This window comes from Aythya fuligula, chromosome 1, assembly GCF_009819795.1.
Source record: "Aythya fuligula isolate bAytFul2 chromosome 1, bAytFul2.pri, whole genome shotgun sequence".
In the NCBI taxonomy this organism is placed as follows: Eukaryota; Metazoa; Chordata; class Aves; order Anseriformes; family Anatidae; genus Aythya; species Aythya fuligula.
In genome coordinates this window covers 31,842,733-31,863,441 of record NC_045559.1, presented here as the reverse complement: position 1 = coordinate 31,863,441, position 20,709 = coordinate 31,842,733, and the positions used below count along the sequence as shown (strand labels likewise).

Genomic DNA, 20,709 nt, shown 5'->3' with positions numbered 1-20,709 from the left:
ATGAGAAAAAAAAAATGAAGCTGTCTGCTATTTTTCTCTGCTTCAAATTTGGCCTGGGCAATTAAATAAAGGAAAAGTAATAAGGAGATCGGAGATTTGAAAATTTGGTATATAATGACGGGGTCAAAGACCTTTCATTACTTGTAAATAAAAATTTTTAAAGACTCCAACATAGAATAATGTAAGGTTGACTGCTTGTCATGATGCTTAGTAATCACACCTAGCCGGCTTGATACTCTACTCTAGAATTCTGTTTGTTCTTAAAAGAAAGTCATGGTTACTTGAGGAAATCTTTGATGGTGGCAATAATGCTAATTTGAAACAGTATATACATTAATTTTATATAGTTCAGTATGGTATTAATGTGGTTCTCTACATTTCCTCCCCATCTCTGTTTGCTTGCTTTTTCACTTCTTTTAATTTAAATCTATTGTTTTTCAGAAAAAATGTCTTTAATACAGTCAAAGGGTTTATCTTTAACTGAAAACGATTAGTATCTAACATGCTATGTATATTGATCTGGCTACCAGATTGATTCTTCACATTTATATCCAGTTAGGCTGGTAACCACTTACCTCTCTGAGGGCAGGCTCTATACTGATCTATTTTTTGAGAATAAAAACCGTAGGGTATTGTGGTCCAAAATAACCTGGTCACAAGTCACCAGCCCTGTGAGGGCTTCTTGAATAAGTTTTCAAATTATAAAAGCCAAACAGATCAAGTACAGATTAATTTCCACTCCACTCTAAATTAGAGTATGCTTCTTATTTTTAATTGTGGTATCTATCTGTTGACTGAAATTGAAGAATTTCTTGTTTTTTGGTAACTGAAGGTATAAAGTGGTGCAGCCACTTTCTTCACTCAGTTCTGTAGCGCAGGAAACAGAACAGAGTCATGTTCATGCCTCTTGTATCCAGCAGGTTATCTGATACAGTTATTTCTTAAAGTGCAGATATTACTAATTATTACTCATACAGTGTTAACGTTAAATAAATTGTCTTAGCCTCACAATTTGAACAATTTGAAATAAAATAATTTAATAAAAAGCTTTTAATAATGACAGAGAAAAGTAAAAGATGGTATTTACTGTTTAATTAATGCTGACTTATTGTGATAGTAACATCTGTCTGATTGTGGGAGCCATCTGCTTTATGTTTTTTTTTTTTTTCCAAATCTTAGACTTTGAAAGCTTTATTTATTTATTTATTTATTAATTGCCCCACAGGAATGTGAATTGCCCGCTTGTCCAGAAACTACAAAATTATGGACTACATCGCTTCCTCTAATTCATGTGGGGAAGGCAACCCAATGGCGATATGGATCATGGACTCCAGTATGTAATGTAATGGTGATCACAGCTGGCAGAGAAATCCTCCATTCTGTCACCCCTTTTTCCATAAAGGTTTCATTAGTATATCTTTCAGACTGAAATCTCTTTGAGATGATCTTTAAGAAATTCTAATTTTCTTCAAGAACCTGTTTCTTTAGAAGGAGATAGACACTCCCAGCAAATTCTGTGTGTTTCAAATCTAGCTAGGGAAAATAAAGGAAAAAAAAAAGGATTTGGGGGATAGGAGATCTGAGTAGAACAGCTTTGATAGGACTGAGAGTGTTCGAGGAAGTGTGTTTCAAAACAATTTTTATCATTGTCTGAGCATGCAGAACATCTTTCATTTTAAAATATGATTTAAATCTTGTATGTGAATAACAATATTAAATAGTTTGGGTCTTTAAAGATTCAATTTCATGTAACTTACAAGTGTTACACAACAAACTGATTTATACACAAACTCTTATCAAAGAGTGTTTGATTTTTGATTTTCATCCTAATGAAAATTAGTTTTGTTTGACAGAGATATGAAAATTTGGAATAATCTATAAAAATGTAGGTATTTGTTAATCCCTTGAGGTTCTCAATTAAGCATATAGCACTTACATCTTTGCACAAACTGTTTTAACAAAATAGCAGTAAAGAGTGAATAGACTGGGGCTACTCAGAAGCCATTTACTAAATCCCCCTGGAACATTTTATCTATAATAGCATCAGAAGGGGCTCAATTTAATATGCTGATATGAACTAGAATGGCAAATGAATTGTGAATATCATTTTTTATTAATATCAGTTGATGTAAATATTGCATCACTGTGAAATAACTAAAATGTTCTGGAAGTTGCTCTCTAATGTGTCTATTGTTAAGAAATTAATAAATTCCCTTTGCAACTGTATAATGATTCCATATTATAGTTGAAATGCTACCTGTTAGATATGTTGGATTACTTTCCAAGAGTGAAGGCTATGCATGTTAGTTCCAAGCCAACAGGAATTCTTAAGGCCAAAACCATCCAGCAATATTTTGCTTTCCTTCTTGAGTGCGTGGCTCTATACTTGAATATTGGTCTGAGATAAAATCTGTTTCTCAGTGTTTAATTCTAAAGTTAAGCTAATACTAAGCAGTGTTAGCATTTTTGATGCTTGCATGGTCTTTTTTTGGCCTCATAAAGTGTGGTGAACATGGATTGTTCTCTGACAGTGCTCGGCATCCTGTGGGAAAGGTGATCGTGCTCGCTATGTGAGTTGTAGAGATGCTCATGGAGGAATAGCAGATGAATCTTTCTGTGCTCATTTACCACGACCAGCTGAAGTTTCAAGTTGCTTTAGCCCATGTGGAGAGTGGCAAGTTGGAAACTGGTCCCCTGTAAGTATTGCTTGAACTGTTTTTTTTTGTTTGTTTTTAGTTAGAAATTGGGACTTCATATCTATACATGTATTATTGAATTTTCATCCTTTGGTACAGTGAAGTATATGTTTCTTATTGCCAAAAGTTAATATAAATGTCTTTGGTTATTAGTTATCAATGTTCGATCACAAATATTGGGTTAATTTTTGGTCAGTGTACAGTTACGTGTGATAGTGGAACAGTAACAAGACAAGTTATCTGTGTCAACTATCATCAACAAATCAACGAGAATTACTGTGATCCTGAAGGCCGTCCCTCTAAAGAACGAGAATGTAACATGCCACCATGTCCACCAGTTTATCATCATACTCCAAGAATACATGACCGTCCAAGTAATTTTCCAGAAATAGGTTATCTTCCAATACACCATCCGCAAGACAATACAAACCAGTGGAACCATCCTTCTGTAGGAGGATATCAATGGAGAACTGGACCCTGGGGAGCAGTAAGAATTTATTTTTTTTACATATATATTAATTTGTTATCTCACTTGTGTGTAAACATTTCTAGAAATGTTATTGCAGTATGGATTTGGTCAAAAGAAAAGTACACTTAAAAAAAAAAAAAACATGAAAAATACATTCAATTTAAAATACAATTTTTGTGCAATTTCAACTTTAAAATACTTCAACAGTATTTATAAAAATATTTATATATTTTTATTTTATATTTATATTTATAAAAATTTTTATTTGCAAATTTCTGGTTTTAAATGATAACTCTTTTTTTTTTTCTAAGTTGTTGTAACCAACACGTTATATGTTTTTCTGATTATGTAATGGTGATATATATCTTTACATGTTTTGGTAGTGCTCTAGTACTTGTGCAGGTGGATTTCACCGTCGGGTTGTAGTATGTCAAGATGAGGAAGGACGAAGCGCTAGTTACTGTGATGAGGCAACAAAACCTCCAGAGTCAAGACACTGTGATTCTGGACCCTGCCCACGATGGAACTATGGGAATTGGGGAGAAGTAAGATCATTTCACTTTCAAGTGGAAACATTATTTACATAAGCTTAGATATAATAATTTAAATGTGAATGGAAACATTTTTTTTACTTATTTAAAAATAACAAGTTTCAAACTGTTTATCTAAAATTTGTTCTTTGATGAAATTCAGAACTCTAGTGTAACTATGGGTAGTGTAAGTATACATCTAAAAGATATAAGTATTCTGTGATGCTAAAGGTGTACAAAATAATAGGAAATATATTATTGTATTTTTAAAAAATACTATAGTGATAACTTCAGGAATTCTAGTTTTATTAACACGTGGCTGGTATTTCTCAATCCACTGAGTACTTGCTGTAAAAGCTTATAATTGAATGTTGTAGTAGTATATTGAATCTTGAAACAGCCAATTATTTTCCTTTACAAAAAGATGAATTGTATGAGGAAAAACCTCAATGTAATAGCTAGCTAGAAACAAAAACAAAAACAAAAAACAAACAAACAAACAAAAAAAAACCTGCAAGCAGACATACTTTTTATGTGTATGAAAAATGAAAACAACAACAACAAAAAAACACCCCCTCAACCCCCTCCCAAAAAACAACCAACCAACCACCATCAACATAAAAGAACTCCCTCTTGTAACTAATCCCTTGATTGTAGTTAGAGATTCAAAGTATGAAGATAAGATCATGCATCTAAAAAGTGTGCCAGGGTTAGAATGTTTTAATGTAATGTTATACATTGTTGGGCAAAGAACAGTTTCTCCATTCTATTGTCATTTTTGACCATGCATTCTTGATTAAACACTACAGAAGATGTTAAAAATGTTTTGTCTGGCATTCATTCTGCTATAACCTTTTACAGTTCCTACCCTCTTCTCTTTCTCTTGATAAATCAATATCTAGATTTGATTTTTTTCTTCTTTTCAAAGAAAAATTGAGTGAATTTATAGTTATTTATTTATTTTCTATTTTGGCCAGATCTAGCTGTTTTGTTTTCACGTCCAGTCTCAGTGTCACATTTTTTCATGTTTAGTCTCACAAATAGCTATTTTTCCTTGAAAGAATAGGTTTTCTATAACTGAAACTTTTTATATTTTCCATAGTTTGGTAAATTATAAAAATGTTGCTTTGTAAATGTTTTGGTGAGAATAATTTTCTTATTATATGAAATTAAAGTGAAAGTTATTATTCTTGAGTTGGGCATCCAGGAAACATGAAAGTAGACATAGTAAACAATAACATGTGTTGATTATTGCTATATCACTTTACACCAGTTGTATTTGATGACCCTTAACAAAAAATCTGTCTATAAAATTTTGTATTTTAGTGTACTCAAACGTGTGGAGATGGAATAAAGACAAGACTGGTGATTTGTCAGCTTCCTACGGGCCAAATGTTGGGTGATCAAAACTGTGAAATTCTAGACAAGCCACCTAATATGGCACAATGTAATGTGCATTCTTGCCCTGGTGATGTTTCATGGCATCGGGGACCATGGAAATCGGTACGATAGCATTCACTAATATTTTTCACTCTTTGTTCTTTCTGTCATTCTATTTCTCCTTGCCTTTTAAAAATTATACAATTATTTTATTTGATAACAGTGGAATAATAGTGCATGTGGAAATATAGTCGCTGTATTTTTATTAAGCCATTGAATTAAATGGGAAATAGCCATTTACTTCAGTGGGAACAGTATTGTGCTCTGTAAAACATCATAGAGAATATTCTGAAATTTACCAGAAATCATTATAGCTAATAGTGATACCTATTAGGTTGTTCTATTTTGAAGGATTATGATTTGATCTGTGTTTTAATTTAAAAATATATGCTGTAATTTATACTGTAGTATTATCTACATATTTATATTTGTAAAAAAATCAAAAAAGGCTTTCTAGTGCATAACTTTTCACTAATAGAATATTTAAATACAAGCTATCTCACACATGTATATTACACTTTGTCATCAAACAACATATTACTCCATATTATGTGTAAATTTGTGTATAAAGGTTTATATTTGTGGTTTTAAAACAGTGACTAATTAAAGTTGTCTGTGTATAATTATGTATGTAACTATAATACGTTGTTGTCTATGTCACTGTCTATTAATGTATAAAAATGACCACAGCAATTACCATTAATCTTTAAAATTGCCACTAGCAGATAATTAACATGGAGAAATAATCATAGTATACTCTACAATAGAGAGTACATTATATTTCCCAAGCTATGAATTTGACAATATTTATTAGTTATTGTGCTCAATTTTAAAGAGATTAATGGCAATCAAAGGATGTTGGATCCAATTTTGGTTCCATTAGAAATCAGTTCAATACCTGTCATTAACATCACTGGGAGATGGACTGGATAACAGTTCTTTATTTAAAAAAATATATAATTTGGTTCTTTGAATAATCGTGGAAACATTAAAAAAAATATTATCCAATTTCAGCTTTAAAAATCGATTAGTTTATGTAATCTACTCTAATTTATTGCAAATACGTTTTAAAATGAAAGCTTGAATTAATGATTTACCACAGTTATCTTTCTTCCACTGGGCAAACAGAGTTTTGGTTTTGTGTTTAACAGACACCAGAGTTCCTTTTCTAGCCGTTATTCAAATAATTAGTGGTGACTTGCTAATACTTTACTAATGCATGTTCTTCAGGTGCTGAGGATGCAAGCAGGGCATTCGGCACATCATTGCCTTTGCATTAATAGCTTACCTGTAAGTTATTGCAAGGTATTGTAAGTGGCATATATGGCTTAGTTTTCTTGGTTGTTTTATATTTCAGTTAAAGCCAATGTAATCCTTCAAAAACTAAGTTTAGAATGGAATCTAGTTAGCGAGGGAAGAGATTGTAGCTTCTGTTTTATATGTGATTGCAAGTTCTGCAGGTAATCAGTAATAATATTAATTTCATGAGAAATTTCATCTGCAACGTGTCGTTGAGCAGAAACCAACTGTTGAGCAGAAACTACTATAAAGTAGTAGAAGCTTTAGTCACATAAATACTGTTGTACTTTAGCACAACCAGCTCTGTTTAGTCTTCACCTATGGTTGGCTGACTAGTTATATGACAGTCTGGCCTTAGATGATGGCTCTGCCTGTCCCATGCCTTCCTGAAGTACAGTATGCTCTCATGTAGGGTGCTGTTAATGGTACATTAACATAAATGCTGTACATTTAGATGTAGCTTTGTCTAAACCATGACTGAACTAAAATCTTTAGCTTACTGATTATTTCAGCTTTTACAATGGCTGATAGTCTCCTTTTGAATTTTATGTTCAAGCAGAAATGGATTCAGAAAAAGCTCGATATTAGCAAAGACTAATCCAGAATCTTTAGAGTCAAGAACCTGAGCCACAACATTGAAAGACTGTTCTAGTTAAGTAGTTGTCAGTGTCTTTTTTGTGGAAATGTGAACCTCTGATGGTGCTTGCCCTCTGTTTAGAACATTAAATTAATTAAAGTTGCACTGATCATTTTAGTGATGAATTTTGCTTAGACTTTTGAAGAAGTTTAAGGTTCAAATCACTGAAAGTTGGCCATGTACACTACAGTAGCTGTCCAATGTTCTCTCTTGAAATCTAATCAATTACATGTGGAAGTACCAGGTATTTGACCTGTTTTAGTCTTCGAATTGCTTCAGACCACGATGAGCTGGCATCTAGTGATTTGTAATGCTTGGCTGCTTGAGCTTGTTCAGTTCTGCAAAGAAAAGGAAACTGATTAAAATGACTCAGAATAAATTCTTCAAAATAATGTTTAATCTGTCTTCTGAAGCAATAAATAAAAGACTTCAGTACCCATTTCCTTATCTGAGTTTATTCATATCATGTGAAGATAGGGGAGGCAGGCAAGAGTGTTTCTAGTGTCTGCTCTGGGTGGAAAGGCTTTTGCTGTGTCCAGTGCACGCTTACAAACCATTTCTTGTAGGACTTTTTTAACAGGAAATATTGAGAATTAAAATTGTGCAATAGAAATAATGGTCCCAGATGCATAAACTAGTGTGACTACTTTGTATTTTAAAAGAAGCAGCTTCTGACCACTTCAGATAATTAGCTAATTATTGATTAAGTGTAATTCCGTAACTATTGATGTAATAAACTTACAAAGGCTGCTTGTGAGAGCATATACAGAATGGCAAGGTGAGGTTTGCAGCATGGTAATGTACAGTATCTTTCCATCTTCAGTGCAGGCTGGGTACTTCTATTTTAGGATAATAAGCTTGCTTATACTTAGGGATAGCTCTAACTCAGATGCAAGAAAACATTCTTCTCATGTGGAAAAGAATGTTAGTTCAGTTAGTTCAGGTCTGTTCCAAAAATCAGCAGTAAAAATGGTTTTGGTTCTTCGTCTTGATATTCTAGGCTGATACTTTGTATAGATATTTTTAGAGTTGTGAACTAGCATTAACTGTACAGCATGAGGGAAGAAGTAAATTATTTATGTCTGAAGTCTAAATTAATGAATGTCATTATCTAATTAATTTTAATCAGATTCAGAAACTTTGATTGTTTGAATTCTCAAAACTTTATTCAGTCCAGAATTTTCATATTCATGCTATCTGAGCCAGAGAAGCACCCTGCAGTTTTATAGATGGCTAGGAAACACAGCCTTTTGCTTGTAAGTTGAATTCATTTGACCTGGAGGTCATGGAGAGACTCTGCCAGTGATCTTTTTATCTTTAGTTTACTTTTTCTTCCCTGTTATTTTTTAGCAGAGACTGAATTCTGCTCTTCTTTTGTTCAGCCTCTTTATCAAATTCCAGAGAAAATTGGAGTGGGTTTACACTGTCCCTGCATCCTGAGGGATTTTAGATGATTGCCTTGTTTGTAAAAAATATTGGTGTCAACTCCTAATGTAAATGAGGTTGACAAAATATTATGTGAACAGTCCTGAATTCAAATGTTTTAAGATAATGTTTTAGCCTGATTGGCTTGCATCTAAGTACACTACCTCATTTTTGATACATGTAAATTATGATGCATATATATTTTGATGTGTACATATTTATAATGTGTTTGTAAGCTATTACTTACTTCAGGTAAATACATTCTTTGCTTACTTTAATGGAGTTGCACCACCAGTAAATTTGGCCCATGTGTCCTGGATATTTTTCTTTTAGGCTACTCTGGTTTCATTGGTGAAGGGATTGAGGCAATGATCCAAAACTACACGAAAGAATGAATAAATTACAAGCTACAAAGTATGGAAACCATATGTCACATTATATAATGTCAAGAAAAATTCCATAGCATTCTGACAGCTGGCTGAGAGTACTTTGTTCTAATACAGATTTTTACTGTGTTCCTTTCTACTTTCCACAGTGCATTGTTGGGTTTTTGGTTTTAGTCCATGCGGTAAGACTTGAGGGTTTTTGCATTAATTTTCATCATAGCGGTTAAGGTTTTCTGACCTTAATGACAATAAGTTACTTTTTACCCTGAGCACAAAAAGGGAGGGTATAACAAATTTGCCAAGATACCATAAGATTTTAAAACTGAACTATAGTAACTAGATTTAACAAATTTCTCCTAGAAGTGCTTTAGGATAATGTGTCTTTACTTAGTTCAATAATACTGATATTTTATTGAACGGCATCTCCTCTATCTAAATGCTTTAGTATTCTTAGCCAAACTATTGTCTCTTACCTGACAAAAAGTTATGTGGGAATATAACCAAATCAACAGTTAATCAGTTCAGTGGTTATGCTTAGATACACCAAACCTACAGTGCACGTGCTCTTTTAAAGCTCTTGTGGATACCAGTAATGTAAAGTAGGTATACTACAGAATAAAATACTATTTTTAGCATATAGTACACAATAATATGAAATGTAATTTTACTTATGAATCCAGTAATTGACATATTTATCACACTGTAGGAGTTTTCCGGGTCTAAGGACATAGCTAGTGCTGACTGGTAGCTGATAGATTGACCCACTCTGCTGCAGAGGGTACCTGTATACAGCAGGTTTAAGGAATCCCCAGCTGTAAACTGTCTGTAAAATATAAGCTGTTCACCTGCCAGGTGAAGTGCAGTACTTGGCTGGGAAATAATTTGATGCAGTAGTAAGTTAAGAGATTTCTGATGCCAAAGCCCTGGCCTGGTACCCAAGAAAAATGTATAATGTGAAATACTTTTTGTTTTACTCTTCTTCCTTCTGCTGTTCAACAACTGATGACTTGTTTGAACAATTTGTCCTGAAACATAGCCATATACCAGTTGTGCAGTCAGATAGTAATTGTAGGATTATTTTCTTGTTTACTTTAAAGTTTAAAAAAAAATATTTCCTGTAATTAAAGGGACCTCAAATTAAAAGTGGATAAACAAAACTTTCCTAGGACTCCAACTCTTGCTTCTGCAGAGTGCTTTTACACCTGTTCAAGCTATTAACATAACAAAACACCGACAACAAGCTAGTCACCTCAATTATACTTTGGTATAAGCCAAGAAATTGAGTGTCACAGACAAGTGTTTCACTAACAGTTCAAATTACATTTAAAAATGGAAATAAACAGTTTAGGAATATTAGGTTGTTGTTTTCAGAGGTCTTTCAGAACAATATAAATCTGTTTGTGCTGTGTGCCTTTATGGTCAGTGTTACAGGCGATGTTTGACCCTTACAGAAAATGACTATATTTTGTTTGTTTGTTTGAGCTGTTGATAAAATAAGGAATTTTTTCCTTACTCTTAAAGTTTTTACATCATTTTGTAATTTTGTATTATTTCTGATTTCACATAAATTTAGTCATAAAAAAAGTGGATCAGCTCATCTTTTAAGTGTCAGAAATTCTTATGTATTGCCCTTCAGATACATACTGTAATAGTCTTCAGAGTAGCTGTTTTTCTAGTTTTTCAGTTTTCTCTTGAATAATTTGCTTCAGAAGAATTTCTGTTTAATTCTGTCTTTGCACTAGTGGAAGAAATCTATTATTTCTTTTTAAAGTATAAATTATTATTTTTAAATTGATATCCCAGTGTCCTTCCAGTGATGTTATTGCCAGGCATCCTATTGATCTCTGCAGGAGCAGAAACAGCCTAAACATGCATAAGTAAATATTTATTTGTTTTCATTTTAATGCAAAAAAAAAAAAAAAAAAATCTTGCTGTGTATGATAAGTGCCTTCATTCATTTTTTTCTAATGTGTAAAAAGTATTTATATCTTTAAAGATAATCTTTTATATTAAAAGGGAATTCAGGATCCGTGAACTTGGTTTTCAAAACCAGCTTCAGTCTTATACCTCTACTTCTGCTGCTGCCTAATGTCGAACTTCAGAATACCTCATTACGAGTACAGCACGTTTATTTAATATCCCACTGGCTGAAATCTTAATGTTAGCATATGCTATTCATTTTTAAAAATTCTGGAAATGGGGAGTGCCTTTTCAGAGATAACTGATAACATATGTCACTACCCAAATAATGTCATGAAACAGGCTTGGGACAGTGGATTTCATTTAGGGTAAAGCTGATAAAAATGAAAGAAAATACTTGTTTTCAAAATTCAAACACAAATATTTATGTGTACTGTTCATCAACTTCAGAGCAAATTTCTCCATTTTGGTGCTATGTTTCCTGTATAGCTTGAAATAATAAATAAGTTATAATGTATGTCTGATAATTTAATATAATGACTGTGACTTGTGTCTGTGAAATACAGTTGCATTTTAACCCTTCTTTTTGATGCATGTTGTGTGGCTTTGTGTTTATATTTAATGTGTCTTTTATTAAGCAATACTAATGTTTAAAGTCCTTAGGGAAAAAAAAAAAAAAAAAAGGAAAGAAAAAAGAAAAGAACTAACTACTTTACTAAAAGTGTGTTTTTGTGCACTAAGTAATCTTTGGGTTGCACTGAACTTCATAGATATTTTAATGACATTGTTTTCATGGAGTAACTACCTTTAAAATTTCCTTCTGTAAAAGATTAAAGGTTGCTGTTCTGTAGAATTTGTAAAGGATCTTGTACTTGAACAACAAGAAAAAAACATAAACTTGCTTCTGATGCCATTGGTCAATTAGACTGAAATAGGTTGATGACTTCTGATCCCCTGTGATAAAGATACATGTCATGTAACGCCTTTTGCTGGAGCTGTTATTTTACAGCCCAGTCCTGCTCCCATGTAGTCAGTGACAAAATGCTGGAAAACTGAGGATCGTAACACAATGCTCAACTAATATAATCTCAAAAAGAGAACATTTTTTCACATTCCTAAAACACTTTTACATACATGTAACTTTCATACCTTTCATTTATGAAGAGGACAACTAAGAAAGGAACACAGTCAAAGTAAAAGTAAAGAAAGTTAAAAATAAAAAAGAGTATCATGGAAGGGGAAAAATGTGTGATCTTGGTGATCTTTAACACCATTCCTAAATATATATAGCCATTCACTGAAATGAATGTAAAGCTACTCATGTATTTATTTCTGTAGTGTATGAAATCTCAGAGAAACCAATGGGTTCTGGGTGGCCAGATCCATAAGAAAAACATTGTGAGCTGCCTGTGGCAGCTATGTGTGGCAGTTCTGAAAGTCCCAGACAATGCTCATAAATATTGCCCCAAAATGATTTTGAAATCCAAATTTAAAAGTTACTAAATGTAGATTGAAGTGTTAGCATTGTCTAAAATTTGTGGAGGTTACTACACATTTTGGTCACCTGGAATGTGTTAGGAAATGAAGAAGATGTTCCATAGTTCTCTATTATGACATTTCTTAGTCCTTTCTGTGAAATTATTGTCGGAGATAGTCTCCTCCACTAAAGCTATATTGATCAGTATATGAACTAGCATGAATATATTTATGGCCCTTGCACTTCAGTGAGAGCAGGACAGGATCAGGCACTTAGATTTCCTGCTCATGCAGTCATTCAGAAGCTTGGGTATACGCTCACATTTATGCACATAACTGAGTAATGTTGAAAAGATTGGTCTGTAAGTAATTGAAAATACACAGAAGAATGGCTTAGGTTGAAAATAAACTGGAAGACAACATGCAAAGGTGGGTAAAATGTTGTATTTCTTATTTTCTAAAATATTAATATCTATTCTTACCCAATTAATATTTAAAATAATGTGTTTTTTTTCTTAATTCTTTAGCTGATATTTAATTAAATTTTTTAGAAAGAGTTATATTTTTGCACGCTTCTAGAAAGTTTAAAAAAATGTGACGATATTGTATCATTCCCATAGTGTTCTGTTTCCATTTTTTTCAAAGTTTAAACTAAAAAAAAATCAAACAACAACAAAAAAAGTGAAGTGGTAGATTTTGTAGAACAGACAGACAGAAAAAGTTCATATCTATTTGGTATTGCTTTAATTTCTGATCTACTGTTTTGCTGCAGCTAACATGATTGAAAATGATAAACCAGAGACTGCTGTTACTGGGATCCAATGTTCCCTTCTGATCATGATTACCTTTTTGCAAACTCAGCTTAAAGTAATTCGTCTGCTATAGTAAGACTCCATTATGTCATTATTTCTGTACTTTGTTGGTTGAAAAGACCCCGTTTCTTAATATAAAAAAGAAGAATCCTTAAAATGAAGTTTTAAATTTTGAAAAGTATAGAAACAAATCATTTTATCTGTGCAATCACTCTGTGAAAATGTGGCTCCCACACCAGAGATCCTCCATCATATTAAAAATATAGTCCATCTTTTATTGTGAAAATCTCTATATAAAATGTCACTCTCAAGGGGCAAACACTTTTCAGTGGGAATGCAGATCATGTCATTCCCATGCCTTTGTTCAGTCTTCCCAAGCTTTGGAAGAGGCAGGAGGCTATATCCAGACTCCCTGTGATGCACTGTTAAATTGTTCAGTTGTTGGAAGTAACAATGGGTCAGTTTGGGTTTTACTTTTTTGTGTGTTTTGTTTGTTGTTGTTGTTTTTAATTATTATTATTATTATTTATTATTTTTATTGTTTTGTGGAGGTTTGTGAGTACAACTGCTACACAGACACAGGTACATCTGTTGTTCTCCCTTTGGAAAATATGTCTGGGAATTTATCCCTTGATTGGAAACAAACAAACAAACAAAACAACTCTTTTGCTGTCACCATATCTCCTATTTCCATTTCTGCCTCCCTTCTTTCATGATACTTTTGCTTTACTTACAATTTATCTCCAATGCTGCTGCCTTCATCTAATTGCTTTAAGGAGTAACTCTTGTTATATTCTTGTGGAGAAAAGAAAGAATAAGACTTGCTGAAGTCTAGCCACGCCAGAATTTTTCCATCTGCAATGGTGCAATGTTAAACTTTCCTGCACTAAATATTTTCTAGGAGATGTCCCAAAGAAGGCAAAGATCAGAACTGCTGTTCAGCCTTGTAAATTTGCCACAAATTTATACCAATAGATTAAGATTTTTCAGAAAGACCTAGTGAGGTTCTGTCTCTGTTCCTGTTTGCCATTGATTTCAGAAGGAGAGGTAAAGCAGAATTGTCTGGTTCTGTTTTTTAATTTCCCATTGTTCTTGTATTTTTACTTGTTGGTTAGCCTCAGCCATCTGTCTCCATTGTATATATCATCAACTGAAAGGTGATAAAAGTTAGGTACATGTACCAGATATGCTGTTGCAGGAATGCTTACTGAGCAATGCTGTTTATCAGTCCTCTCCCCCCCCAGCAAATAAATGAGCTGATCACACTTCTCATTGTTTTAATATATGTTCTGATTAATTACAGTGATAAAGTTGCTTGAATAAGGGCTGATGGTGAAGTTCTTAGCAGAGGTATATGCAGATCCTTCAGTGACACGTAAGGCCTATCTTCAGACCTGCACATGAGGTAGCAGAGCCTGCCAAATGGCTGCTGAAAGGAGACAGAAATACCCATTGTTTTTCTGATTCTCAGGTGGCAACCAGATGCAATGAACTCAAATCAAGAGCAAGTAAGGCAGGAAGTGTAACTATACAACCAAATTTTTACTGTAATAGAGAGATGAAATAGAACCTATAAAGGAAGTGTTAAATGAGATACCAAATGTGACATGTCATTACTGTTGAAGGCGATCGCATTAATCATCCCCTTGTGAAATAGTGACTGTTATTTTTAAATTTTCAAAAATATCAAACACATGTTAATAGCAACAGAAAATATCGTCAGCACAAAGCTTGTTTTTGCATCTCACTGGTGTTGCCATATAGCGGTGCTAGCATGTCTGCCACTGGGTGTCCTGTAGGTTACTGTTGTGTGTAATGGTGAGCTGAAACCTGGAAGAAAATAATATCTGGATGACAAGTCACGGCAGCTGAAAACAATTTGGGACTTCAATTCAACTATTCATGTCTGAGTTCTCTAAAGTATGACAGCGATCTTATTTTTTGTGAGGCATTTCCCTCTTATAACACATCTCATATTTTTGCCACTGTTCATCTTGCTTTCCACTCATCCTCTTCCACCATGCCACACAACCTTCTATCAGCACACTAAAATATCTATAATCTCTTTGAACTGGCTTTTCCACAACATGGAGTACAATACAGTTGTTCTTAGTGCCTTGGATTATACTCTTATGGAAAATAGGAAGATGGTAGCCTCCTCACTATAAGCCATGTTGACTTATCAAAAATTGGAGTCAACTTTGTTCCTTGCTATGAAACTCAGAGTTGTGTATTACCTGTGCCCAGATTTTCCTTTTCAAATTATATGATTAGGATTTTGTAGGCTCTACATTGAACTTCTATGAAAGGCTGCTGTTTCATTAGTTCTCCTCAGGCTCAAGATTTTTACGTGGCATCAGGAATCTTCGTATTCCTTGTAGCAGCCTAGTACTGGAGTCACCTCCAGATCAGACATATCTTTCTTTTGAAAGAAAATGGGTCAGACTTTGTTTAGAAGCAAAATCTTGTACTCCTTTCGTGGGGAGAAACATCTGTTCAGAACAATGAAGTCACCAAAAAGATTCAGATGATGACAGTTCATATCTGAATGTGTATGATTCCACTGCACATTCTCACATACTGATACTCTTACTGTAGCTATACATTTAATTTTTTATTTTTAAAAAAGCAGTCTCCAGAACAAACAGGAAAGCAAGGAGTATTCTGTCACCTCCTGTTCAGATGTGACAGGTCTTTTTGGTAGCTTAGTATGAAGAGCTTTGTGAACATTGGCTAACTCCCTGGGGAGCTAAGGAACTGCTCTTTAAGAGGCAATCTAAGTGTGCTTACATCAACTACTAAATCTCTACAGTAGAATTGTCCTCTATAAATTCTAAGCTAATTATTTTTTAATATATTTTACATTTTTAGAGACAAAATGTAATTTGAAAATTCAGGATGAGTAGTTATGTAAAGTGTGATCAGTCCTTTACAGAAAAAAAAGTTTCTGATTTCTTTTTCTTTAATGAAGGAACCTGGAGTAGCACCTGTGGAATGTAGTACTTTGAGCATTGAATTATTATCTGAGTATTCCCTTAAAAAAGACTTGGGTATAAGTGACTACCCAACAGGATCTAAAGGTATAGGTGGAATAAAAGCCAAATCCCGTAGTTCCTCAGACAAAGTGGCAGCTGTTTTGTCTGTTCTGTTCTTCTTGTGTTATTGTACTAAGATCCTATTGGAGGGTTTAATTATATCTGGTATCTAGGTAAAACAAAGACAAGGTTGCTGACTGGAAAAGCTTACAATCTCATTATGAGATGTATGTAGACAAATTGGTAATAAAAGGCACAGTGAAACCCTGCTGAATAGCACCTGGTAGGTGGGGAACTGAGTTTATTTTTCAAATGCTCTGTAGTTAGCCTCAAAAATGATGCCAGGCTTTAGGCAGTGATGGACAAAATGGTGGTGTTCGTCCTGAGCAGGAAAGACTTGGCTGGGCCTTTGTAGAAGGACCTTGTTTTCTGATTTGGTTGTGCTGAGCTTGAGGTAATGGGCAGTGCTTTGATGAGATGCCAGAGACATAGGCCAAGTTAAAAGACTTACTCACAAATCTAACTAGAATAAATAAATGAAATTCTGTGGTCGATCATTAAGTGGAATTTCAAGAGTTCTGGTTTTGATTTTTCCAGCAGCTGCACAGAGTATGGTTGTTCATCTGCCATCTAGGCAGATTACTGTTTTGGTGAGAGGTATCCCTCATTAACACTACAGCCAGTTGCACAAGACAAAGAAATTCAGACCACATGGAGGTAATTCTAAATACTGTCTAAAATGCCTCAGTAATACCATCGGTAGAATTGGACTTGTGCAGACAATAAATCAACTTTCTTTCAGCATCTGTCCTGAATGGACTGGCTTTAATATACTGAAAAAGGTTTGGTTTGTGTTTCTCTAGTTGTTTTGTTTTGTTATTTAATTGGGATGTCTTTTAACACACACAGTCCTAGTAGATGCCTTACAGATTCTCTCATAGCAGTTTTAGCTTCCCACTCTCTACATCAACCCTAGAATGTTCTTCTTTATTCCTTCTTCATCTCTTATTTTTCCATGTATATAGGTGTATTTACTTAGTTTATCATTTATATCTACCTCCTAAATACATATTTATTCTACTTAGTGTTGGTGAAGCTGCAGCTGTGTCCAGTTCAGTCCTCCCTCCCCCCAGTACAAGAGAGACAAGAGACACGGGCATGGTGGGGAGAGTCCAACGTAGGCCATGAAGATCTTTGGGGGCGTGGAGCACCTCTCCTGTGAGGAAGTCTGAGAGAGCTGGGGCTGCTTAATCTGGAGGAGAGGAGGCTCAGGGGGGATCTCACCAATGTCCATAAATACCTGAAGGGAGAGTGCAAAGAACATGGAGCCAGGCTTTTTTCAGTGGTGTCCCCATGCCAGGACAAGAGGCAGTGGACACGAAATGGAGCACAGGAGGCTGAACTTCTGAACTTTTTTGCTGAACCCAGGCAGCACTTTTTTTACTGTGAGGGGGACAGAGCATTAGCACAGGCTGCCCAGAGAGGCTGTGGAGTCTCCTTCCTTGGAGATCTTCCAAAGCCACCTGGATGTGTCCCTGGGCAGCCTGCTCTGCATGTCCCTGCTTGGGACAGGTGAGCTCCTGAGGGCCTGCCAGCTTCAGCCATGCTGGGGTTCTGTGATATGATTCAACATGCCTGAGAAGCAATTATTCAGAAACTGCATTTTTCCGTTATCCTTCAGATTAAAGTTGAAACAAATTTATCATCTTAAAAAGAGACAGACAAAGGCTGCCTTTCTGTGGAGCACAGAGCACTTAATCCTGTCAGAAAGGATGTGGCTATGGACTGTGGACAGGTTAGATGACCTCAAACAAACTGCTGCTGTCTTTCACTGTTCTCAGCCATCCCATTCAGACTTACCTGTTAGTCCATTCTGTGGACATACCCTCCAGAGTCCTGTACTCCCACATTGGATTTGGTTTGGAGTCCACTGGTGTTCATGTCCCTGACACATACCATGGAAACCAAAGTATGGATGGTAGGAAGCTGCTGCGTGTCTGATTCCCACACTGTAATGCAGCCAGTCCTTCTGAACCCAGTTTTCCTCCCTTTCATTTCTCTAGCCGCAAAGGCAACTATCTTTTTAGAACTGCGGTAAGGCAGATCTACACACCTCAGCTGCAAGGAGGACTTAGTTTCATCAAAACAAAACATTTTCCCAACATGAGAAATCTGATATAACACTAAACTTTTCAAATGAAGCTGTGCTTAATGAGGTGACAATGTCTTTAGTGCAGCTTCTGTAGTTAGCATATGTCTGACGCTACATGTAAAAATAAATAATACACATGCCTCTTGGAATTCAATCCACTTGGTGAGAGTGAAGGATTATTTGTTCTTATGTAGGCATGGTCCTTTCTGATTGCTTGAGCTAATGGCACAGGCTATATGTGCTCATTTTAGTGAAAAAATCTCTGAATCCAAGAATTCAGTAGGACCCCTTCTCAGAGTCTGTGTTACTTCTTGACAGTAGTCTACAAATGTAAAGGGAAGGACAGCTTTGTGAAAGCTTTCCTCTGAAGGCTTTCATTTGTACCTGTTTCATGCTCAAGCATCACACGGACCCCTGGGGAGATACAGCTAGTAGAGAGGAGGCAGGCACAGGAAGAACTAATTCTAATACAGCAAAGGAAGTGTTGAAACAACTTGCAACTGAGTAGTGCTCAAAGGCATGTTTTATGAGTGTCTAGTGCAATAGTGGTCCCAGTCTACCTCTAATATAATTTTAAAAGAGCCCAAACAGACTCTTGGACCAAACAGAGATGATCAAAATGTGGTTTGTCAGACAACTCAAGCAACTACTGTGTTTAACCCTATAGGACTGGAATTTTTCTGATATATTATCTTTGTCATGTTTTAAATTCTTCCTGTCCAGTCACAGAAGTGCCAGACAAAAAGGAAAAAAAAAAAGAAAAAAGGAAAAAGAAACAAAAAAAAGCATTACATTTCTGTAATATTTGTTATCATTTTTAGTGGCAAAGCACTCTGTTTGATCACATTCATATATGCTTCTCATTTACTGGTTTGTTTTTCAGTCTCTCAAAGCCCGGTAAGCTCCAGCTAAGCTATGCAAAATGCTCCCTTGAAAGAAAAGTTAAGAAAATTTAGAATGAAATCCACCAAATAATCCCAAGTCTTCAACCTTGAAATGAAATAATACCGATAGTAAAAGCATCAAATTTTTTTATTTTTTATTCTTTTTTAGTAAGACTTTTTTGAAACTACAGCTGTCAGCTGCAGAGAGAGTCTTAATTTGGTAGGACCTTATGATGGCATGCCTGCCTGAGCATCAGTCTGTGCTGTGGAAGGCACCAGGAGTCCTGTCAGGCTGATCCTTGTAGAATTTTACTGCTATGAAAAAAACAAACAGATGAATCCTAGTTACCAGTGTTATGGAATGACTTTGAACAATAGTAATCAAGTCCAGCTTTTTGCTGCAGTTTTATGTTTTTAAAAGAACCTGACATATGGGAAATATTACTTTAGCCAATGTTAAGACAAGTGCTAGAATTTCTGTATAAAATGATTACAGGATGTTTTTTCAACTAGTATTTAAAAAAAAAAAAAAAAAAAAAAAAAAGTTTGTATTTATTTTGAGATTTAAAGTTCTTATGGATTTTTATTCTACACATGCAATCCACATAAAATGTATGGAAAAAATGTCCTCTCCATGAGCCTTCAATCATGTGGAATGTGGTACAAATGAAGCCACTTTACAGATGTCTTGAATTGTAAGGACCAAGTTGTTCTTGGCCACATGCAAATTTACTGAGTAGAAGGAAGTCAAGCAGCAGGAGAGTTAAGTGCCATTATACTTCTCCCAGTCAGGAGAGTTAAGCCTTGGGAAGATCATTACCAGAGCATCTCTCAGAACAGACTGGGCACCCAGCAGCAAGAGAACCACATTCCACAAATGGCCTGTAGTAATGTATTAGGAGCTTCAAATATATGCATACAGGGCAAAACTCACCCTCCTAAGAAATGTACTGTAGTCTAGATTCAGTAAAAGGACATGAGTGGATTCCAGAGCACAGAATGAGGCCTTTGTCCAGTGCAGGTGAAAATCTGATGCTTTGTACTGGTGCGCTAGGTCAGTGTGTGCAATATGCAACTCTAAGGAAAACATAAATGATGGCAATGGAGCTAAACACAGGATACCTCACTGTAAGCTGTATGTAGATACTTCTAGACACTTGGGATTCCCAGTCTGGGATCTTGCATAGAACCTATGTTTCTCATGCAAAGAACTGAGCATCAGCTGTGATCCATCTTTACATAAAGCTAGAAGATGCATCCCCACTTTATATTGATTAAAGCTTTTGATTCATCATTTGAAATACCTGGTTTCCTTTCTTTGGTATTTACTCTCTGTGCTGGAGGACAGGCAACCCCCACCTGGCCAGGAGCTACCAGTGAGAAGCTGTGTTGGACGGGAGCAGTCTTCATTTGCCTTGCTGAGGGTGGGCCACTGTCCAGTAAGGAGCACACCTGAGCCTGCCTGCATCCGATGCCCAGGCATTTTGTAGAGGAAACAATCCTTCTAAAAAATATTTTTAATGTATTATCTATGGAATGAATCCAGAA

At 35.1% G+C, this 20,709-nt stretch overlaps 1 protein-coding gene across 4 annotated transcripts in view; it reads left to right on the top strand.

Moving 5' to 3' along the window:
- The window catches only part of ADAMTS20 (ADAM metallopeptidase with thrombospondin type 1 motif 20), a 95,714-nt gene that overhangs the window by 55,953 nt on the left and 19,052 nt on the right, over positions 1-20,709 (top strand). For all 4 annotated transcript variants that reach the window (XM_032200058.1, XM_032200049.1, XM_032200074.1 and 1 more), the window contains exons 24-28: positions 1,226-1,333; positions 2,532-2,696; positions 2,893-3,183; positions 3,549-3,710; positions 5,022-5,198. In XM_032200058.1, coding sequence (XP_032055949.1) covers positions 1,226-1,333; positions 2,532-2,696; positions 2,893-3,183; positions 3,549-3,710; positions 5,022-5,198 — 903 coding nt within the window. The remainder of the gene's footprint in view (positions 1-1,225; positions 1,334-2,531; positions 2,697-2,892; positions 3,184-3,548; positions 3,711-5,021; positions 5,199-20,709) is intronic.